Raw genomic sequence first — 8,027 nt, forward strand, 5'->3', positions numbered from 1 at the left:
CCAACCTATTAAAACTTAATGTCTACTTACATTATTTTTAATCTCTATTTACTGTATTCTTAATACCTACTCACAATATCTTAAATGTCTATTTACATTATTTTTAATGTCTACTTATAGTATTTCAAAAAATATATATTGGACCGACTCAATTACTATTAGACTCACAAGAATTAGTATTATTTTATAGGCACCAAAAACTCATTAAACGACCTCGTATTTTCCACAACATTCGCATCTTACGTGGCAGAATTACTCTTGTTCAATGCTCTTTTTAGCACTTTTCTCTGCCAAAATATCTCCATTCATAGATATTTCATCTCAAACCTCTCCCACTCTCAACTTAGCGCGTGTAAATGAAATTCTATTTTAATTTTTTTTTTCTACACCATTTCTCAGGCGCCTCATTATCATTTCTCACCTCTTTATAAACCCCATCTTCCTTTCTGTTTTCTCAATTCAAATTTCCAAGCATCCTCCATTGTCAAGTTAAAGAGGAGAAGAAAATAAATCCAATCCGAAACACAGATCTTATTTTTTCATATCATACACAGGAGCAGAGTCGAGTATGGAAGCCAAAGATTGTCGGCAGAACGGTTCCGGTGGTGTCGCCGATAATCGTCGTCATCGAGTGAGAGAATACAGCGGCGATGGTTGCGACGATGACGAGGCATGGAACGCCTTCGCTGATAGTTTCAGCAGAGTACAAAATGTTTTAGATCGGAACAGAGAATTGATCCAACAAGCGAATGAGAATCATCAATCGAGAATTCCGGATAATATGGTGAAGAATGTGGCGATTATTCAGGAATTGAATGGAAATATTTCGAAAGTGGCTTCGATTTATTCCGATTTGTCGACGAATTATACAGGGAAGATTAGGCAACAGCGGCAGAAGGGAGGGAATAGTAATGGGAGAAGGAATTGAGATGAGTGAAAATCAAAGCAATGAAAATTGTGCTAGTGTACTAATAAAAATCTGTCATCTCTCATAAAATAATTCATGTAAGGTTAAGCAAACATCATTAAGTTCTCTTATGTATCATGATTCATGTATGGAGATTGGAGCGTTTGTCCATTATTCAGAGATAAAGTGCTGAAAAAGCAAAAATAAGGTTAATTTTATCCAAATTTTGTGATTTAAATAGAAATTTTGTTAGCACAATAATAACAAAAAAATTAAAATGACAAATAACAACAAATTCTAAGGATCGGAGTAAGAAATCGCATCTAAATTCTATCATATCCGATCCTACTCTATACTCGACCCTTTGCAACTTGTAAGGCATGTGGTTCATGTTTAAAAGTTATTTTAAATTTCTAAGCTTTCTTACTTGTCTATTTTTAATAGCTAGAACTTTAATATGTTTTTTTTTTCTATTGAACACCATGAAGATCCGGTGGTTTATTTGTTTTTTTCTTTTTGAAAAAATTTCCTAGAATAATCTAATTTATTTGTGATTTTCCTATAATAATCTCACCTATTGATTAACCGTGAAAAATTCCAATTTTTAGGGGTATTTTCCTAGAGTAAATCCGGTGAACAGATGACTTGCTATAACAAGTTTAATTTTTTTAAAAAAAGATAAACTAAAATAAAATATAGAAAAAAATGTTCAAAAATTGTTCAAAAAAAATTTATGATTTTTTTTATTATTTAGAATTTTATATTTAAAATTTCAAAATTATTCTCAAATTTCAAATTAATTTTCAGTTTACTTTTTCGGTGAATTACCTATTATAACAGGTCATCGAGTTGAGTTTACTCTAGGAAATACCCCTTAAAGTTGGGAGTCAATAGATAAGATTATTGTAGACAAATAGGTTAGATTATTCTGGGTAAATTTTTTTTTTTAACCATGGGTGGTCTATTTGCTTTGTTGTACAAAACTTAGTTAATTGGTTATCATAATAAGAATTTAGGATTATGTTTAGGATATCAAAATTTTTTTATAGCATATTCTCGGATTAGGTAATTAATGTCACATTATAGAAAATTCTATTATTTGTTTTTAAAGTAGAACTTTATTTTAATTGAATTACAATTTTTTTAAATATGAAAAATTCAAAAATACAAATTACAATCAAAAACTAAAGTGGGAGACAGCCCTTCAAAATAATACCATCTCCCTCCACCATTAGTAGGTATAATATATATATATATATATATATATATATATATATATATATATATATTATCAAACTTTAACCATTAACTTAAACTTTTGATACTTTTGATTAAGTTTATAGTATCAGAGCTAATGTGATGGAACATCCGTGTTTTGAATCTCATTCACCTCTCAAAAATTATGTCAAAGGTCTTGTGAGTGATACAAATATCAATGTGATACTACTTAAAAATAAGATTAATGGAGGATTCTCATCTCTCTAAATATTAGGTTGATTAATAAATTCAGACAGAAAATCTTATGACATGAAAACTCTTTTCTCTTCTTTTTAGTTTGACTCTGTTTTTGTCATATTCTTTGTACTTTTTTTTATCAGTTTGAATTACAATTAGAATTGTTTTCTTATACCCCATTACTATTTCACATTTTGGTTCCATAAACTCCTACTAATATTCTTTCAACCTTATGTATAATTTTTCTTTTTTTATCCTTTATTTATTATATGGAAATTACATCATCGATACCTTATCATTTACCATAAAAGTAGCTCTGATAACGAAAAAAAACAAATAAAAAGATTATAAATGAATTGTACGATTTTTGTAAAATCAAAATTGGTTAAAAAATGTTAAAAAATAGAATTTTTTTTTTAATTACATGGTAAACTGAAGGAATAAAAAGTTTATGTGAAATTCGATTTAAAATCATATCTGATAAATATAATATTTATTTTAACTGATATAAGACCCGATTTTCAAAATATCATAGAAAAAGTGAAAAATAGAATGAAGTGTGAGGTGCTATAGACAAGGAGATTAGCGGACAAATGCCATTTATAATGGGAAAGACAAGAAAAGAACCATTTATAGAATCTACCATGACGCAATTATGTATACGTTTTTGCTCTTTTGTATTTTTATTCTACAAAAATATCATTGCTAAGAATTACAGGAAACGGTGGTGACTGGTGAGGATTAAAATCAAATTCATTTTTTAAAAAATAATATATGCTTCAATAAAAATATAACTTAATTTTCGTATATGATTTTCTCTTTGTTTACTAATTCCATTTTTCTTTTTTACTTTGCTTCAATTTTTTCATTTAACAACTCTCTATCAGTAACACCATTTTCTTTGGTTTTAAAAATTAATTCATTTCCTACTTTATTTATTTGGCCTATTATTTAACTGATCTTAACACAATAGTTATAAAGAGAATTTTTCTATACCAAGTCATTGTTTTTCTATTTTAAATTCAGGGTTAGTTAGGAAATACGTGAGGAAAGATACATGACAATAAGAATTGAATGCATTTTCATGATTTAATTTCATTCAAGATAATTAATTTATTTTACGATAATTTGAGTTAAAAACAAGTTAAATTTGGAAAATAAACCTCATTATATTTGTATGCAAGTATTTTCTTCTTGATAAAAAATTTTTTTAGTAAAATATTGCATTTCTTACAACTATTTTAATCAAGTAGTATTGATAAACTTTAAATGGAAACATAAATATTGCAAGAGTTTTTTTGTCTCTTATAAATTACCAATACTAAGTACTACATTAAAAATATCTTTTGTCTTCTTTTTTAAAAAAATATATTGATAATAAAAAAAGCTAATCCTATTACATTCAAAATTCTCACATAAAAAAAAAAAAAAAAAAAAAATTCTCACATCAAAATCAACTAAAATAGCTCAAATGAGAACTTTGTCATTTGGAGCTTCCCAAAGGACACTTCTTAATCTTTCCAAATTTTCATTTTCAATTTTTTTCATTTTTGTACTTTCATATATTCATATATTTTTTGACGGCAATGAGCATTCTAGTCTCAAGATTCGGTCCATAAATCTTATTACTTCTAACATATAATTCACTATATTTTTTTTTTAATTTTAACGATTTTTCTTCCTTATGCAATCTAGTACATAAGTTTAGATTACAAAATATGTAATTTTCAAAAAAAAAAATTACAAAATATGTAATTATGTTTAAATCTGATTCAAATATTTTCTAATAAAAAATTTATTGCATTTGTCCATTTTATACAATATTACAAATTAGATTTTAATAAACTTTCCTATATTATAATTTAAATTCTAAACCTTTACATCTAATGCATAAGTTAAAAAAAAATCGACTTTTAGAATATAAATCAATATTTTCTTATTGCTATCTTAATAATTAAATATGGTCAATTTACATAAAAAATAGAATAGTTTCATATATTACATATATTACATGTGTTGTATATTGTATATTTTTGATCAACTTGGTGGACCAAAAAATAAAAACGAAAATGCATTTTAATTCTACTTAAAAATAATTCAACTAAATACTGACAGTAATTTTTTTTTGATTTTGGATAAAGAAAAATTTTCTTTCAATAAACCAAGAAAAATACAAAACAAGACAAAGTGGAAGCTAGCTTCAATTTGCATTAGTATGAAGATGGAGTCTATCTTATAGGAAGTTGAATCACCTTACTTTTCATATAAACTGACGCAAAAGTTAATAAGAAAAAAATAATTACTTTTATGAAAGATTATTTTTTATTGAAATAACTTTAAATTAAAAAGCATATTTTTAATCCATTTCTCACAACAATTCGTGAAATATAAAAATTGTGGTTTTGACAAGTGTCCATTGACAGCAAAGATTCACTATACGGCATCGTATTTCACCACATCACCCCAATCTTACATGGCAGAATCACTTTTGCTCTTTTTTGCACTTTTCTCTGCCAAAATATCTCAACCCTAGATATTTTATCTTAAATCGCCCCCACTCTCACTTAAAGCGCGTTTAAATACCCAGTTTAACCCTCTTTCTAACCATTTCCCACGCGCCTCTTTCTCAATTCTCACTTCTATATAAACCCTCATCTACCTCTTCAATCTCCTCAAATTCAAACCTTCAAATTTCATCCATTGTTAGATTCAAAGAATCGAAAAAAAACATTCACAAGACAAAAAAAATAATCTATCATGTCATACTCTGGAGCAGAATCGAGTATGGAAGACGTCGTTCATCGGCAGAACGGATCCGTTGGTGGGGCCGGAAACCGCCGTCACCGTATGAAAGAATACGGCGGCGATAGTTGCGGCGATCCCGAGGCATGGAACGATTTTGCTGATAGTTTCAGCAGAGTTCAAACGGTGTTAGATCGGAACAGAGAGTTGATCCAGCAAGCGAATGAGAATCATCAATCGAGAATTCCGGATAATATGGTGAAGAATGTGGCGATTATTCAGGAATTGAACGGAAATATTTCGAAGGTGGCATCGATTTACTCCGATTTGTCGACGAATTTTACAGGTAGGGTTAGGCAGCAGCGGCAGAAGGGAGGGAATAGTAATGGGAGAAGGAATGGAGATGAGTGACGAAGGAAGAAAAGTCAAATTTTAAAATAAGATAAAATAAAATAAAAAATAGTTCCTCTGTTTTTTTTTTTTTTTTTGTGTTGTGTTATTGTACTAATAATTGATAATTAATTACTAATTAGTAATAAATCTATGATAAAATAACGATGAGTATGAGTAATTAGAGCTAAGAAAAGAAGGGGATTTGACTCCTTTTGATTTTTATGAACAAATTGTAATATTATGCTACTAATGTATGGATAACCATTAATTGGTAATGAATTGGCTTGAATTTTTGTAGGTCTTTTTTTTTTTTTTTTTTTTTTTTTTTGTATTTTTAGAAAATTTGATTAGGAATTAGGAGTAATAATTTTGTCAATTTTATGAGTTTGAGAAAGATCAAATATTAATAACAATTAATATTAAGTATTTTCATTTGTTTGTAGTTTATTATGGAGTATTAATTAACGATTAATTTTATTTTTTTAATTTAAGAATATTAAGTATGGTAACTTAACTCCACTATAATTGGGATCGTAGGTCTACAAGTACTTATTTTTTGTGTTAGTATGAAGGGAATTTTTTTTAAAAAAAATAGGAATAGCTATTTTATATCTTTATATTCTCATATTCTAATTAAATATTTTATTTGATAATGCACTAGTTTTAAGAAAAGTAAAGAGCGATCACATTTTTACAAGCGTGTATTCGAGACATATTAATTATTGATTTATTTCATAAAAATATTAAAAATATATTATAAATTATATATATTGAGAAGAATCTTACAAGATTACTTATAAATATATGAAAAAGTCATATAAATCCTCCGTTCTAAATTATTCGCTACATAAGACTTAGTGGTATTATTCATCTTTCAAACTATTTTTTATATTACGGCTAATGTATAAGAAGAAATATAGTCAAATGAATCTTGCTTAAATCGTCTAATCGCATATTTTCATAAAATCGAATTTTTATAATCTTTCAAGCTTATTTTATACGGATATTTCATGATATACCACCGAGTTTCTTCGAAATTCACCATATACCACACGAAATGTTTTAATTCACCATACATCATTGAGTTTACGTTCGTTAGCATAGAATACCATTAATGACAACTGCCGTCAGTGTGCCGTTTGTGATAAATTACCAGTATGCCCTTACGCATTCAACTGGCGCCATTGTTAGGCTTGACTTCCCCAAACACAACGTATTTCTTCAAAAATTGATCCTTCATCTTTCTTCTTCTCCATAAGATGTAGTGGGGCAGCATTTCATAAGATGTTTTGAATTGCGGCCAATGCCTACAATGAGTACGTTTTTGAAAAAGCTATGTCCAAGATAAAAGAGTTTGATGCAGCAACATATGACTATCTCAAAAATGTAGAAGAGCAGTGGAGTGTGCACATGTTTGACAGGACAGTTTGTTGTGATCATAGCACAACAAACTTCGTAGAGTCATTCAATGCAATAACAAAGGCCAACAGGGACATGCCTGTGTTACATTGTTGGAAGGTAAATTTGTGTCCCTGTTTTGCTCATTTAAATGCAAAAAAATTGTTTTTGCTTACAGTTTTTTTTTTTTGTTTTTTGAATAATTAAGATGTCAGGAATTGGTGCATGAAAAGGATGGGTTTTAGGTTCGATAAAGCAGTAAGCATGGAACCTAATGAGCTAACAGAGCATGCAAAGGGGGTGCTGGCGACTAAGACTGATGATTCTAGGTTCTGCCATGTCACTGCAGCTGGTGGTGGAGAGTTTGAGGTGAGGGATGGCCATGTCAAGTTCCCTGTCACCCTTGAAAATATGACTTGTGGGTGTGAAAAATGGCAAGGATCAGGGATCCCTTGCAAGCATGGTCTAAGGGTCATTTACAACCAGAGACTTGATCCTAGGGACTTTGTCTCACCTTTCTACACGGGGGCTGCATACAAACTCACTTATGAAGACTCCATCCACCCTATGGCTGATCCAACTCACTAGCCTTCACTAGATGTGTTAGAAATTGCACCACCCTAAGGGAAAAGAAATTCTAGCAGACCACCTAAGCAAAGGAGAAGAACTGCTCATGAAGCAAAAAAAAGGAAAGAGGCATAAGAATAACAAATGCAGCCTATGCAAAGAACTAGGCCACAATGCAATGACATGCAAGGCAAAAAAGGCATCATTAAAGAAGGCAACACATGCAGCTTCCTCTTCATAGCAAGGCAACACAAGGGGAAGAGAAAGGCTGCTACTTAGTATTGTTTAGTGTCATTTTTTTGGTGAACAGTGTTTATTGTCAAGTTATTTTTGAACAAAATGTTAACTACTTGGTTTGTATGACACTTCTTTTGTTTATCATAATTCCAACGGCTATATTTTTTTAAAAAATGGTATTTGACGCGAATAAAAAAAGGTAATGGTATATGGTGAATTATTAATTTACCACAAATGGCACACTGACGGCAATTGTCATTAATGGTATTCTGTGCTAACGGATGAAAACTCAATGGTATATGGTGATTTAGAACATTTTGTGTGGTAT

At 29.4% G+C, this 8,027-nt stretch overlaps 2 protein-coding genes across 2 annotated transcripts; both read left to right on the top strand.

Moving 5' to 3' along the window:
• Positions 1-402: 402 nt before the first annotated feature.
• Positions 403-1,303, top strand: LOC130803053 (protein EARLY FLOWERING 4-like). Its single transcript, XM_057667209.1, has one exon. The coding sequence runs from the start codon at positions 569-571 to the stop codon at positions 926-928; it is 360 nt and encodes a 119-aa protein (XP_057523192.1). The 5' UTR covers positions 403-568; the 3' UTR covers positions 929-1,303.
• Positions 1,304-4,919: 3,616 nt separating this feature from the next.
• LOC130803054 (protein EARLY FLOWERING 4-like) lies at positions 4,920-5,799 on the top strand. The gene has a single exon (XM_057667211.1). It carries the CDS (start codon positions 5,120-5,122, stop codon positions 5,513-5,515), a length of 396 nt encoding a protein of 131 aa, XP_057523194.1. The 5' UTR covers positions 4,920-5,119; the 3' UTR covers positions 5,516-5,799.
• Positions 5,800-8,027: the final 2,228 nt, after the last annotated feature.

Source organism: Amaranthus tricolor, chromosome 16 (genome assembly GCF_026212465.1).
Source record: "Amaranthus tricolor cultivar Red isolate AtriRed21 chromosome 16, ASM2621246v1, whole genome shotgun sequence".
NCBI lineage: Eukaryota > Viridiplantae > Streptophyta > Magnoliopsida > Caryophyllales > Amaranthaceae > Amaranthus > Amaranthus tricolor.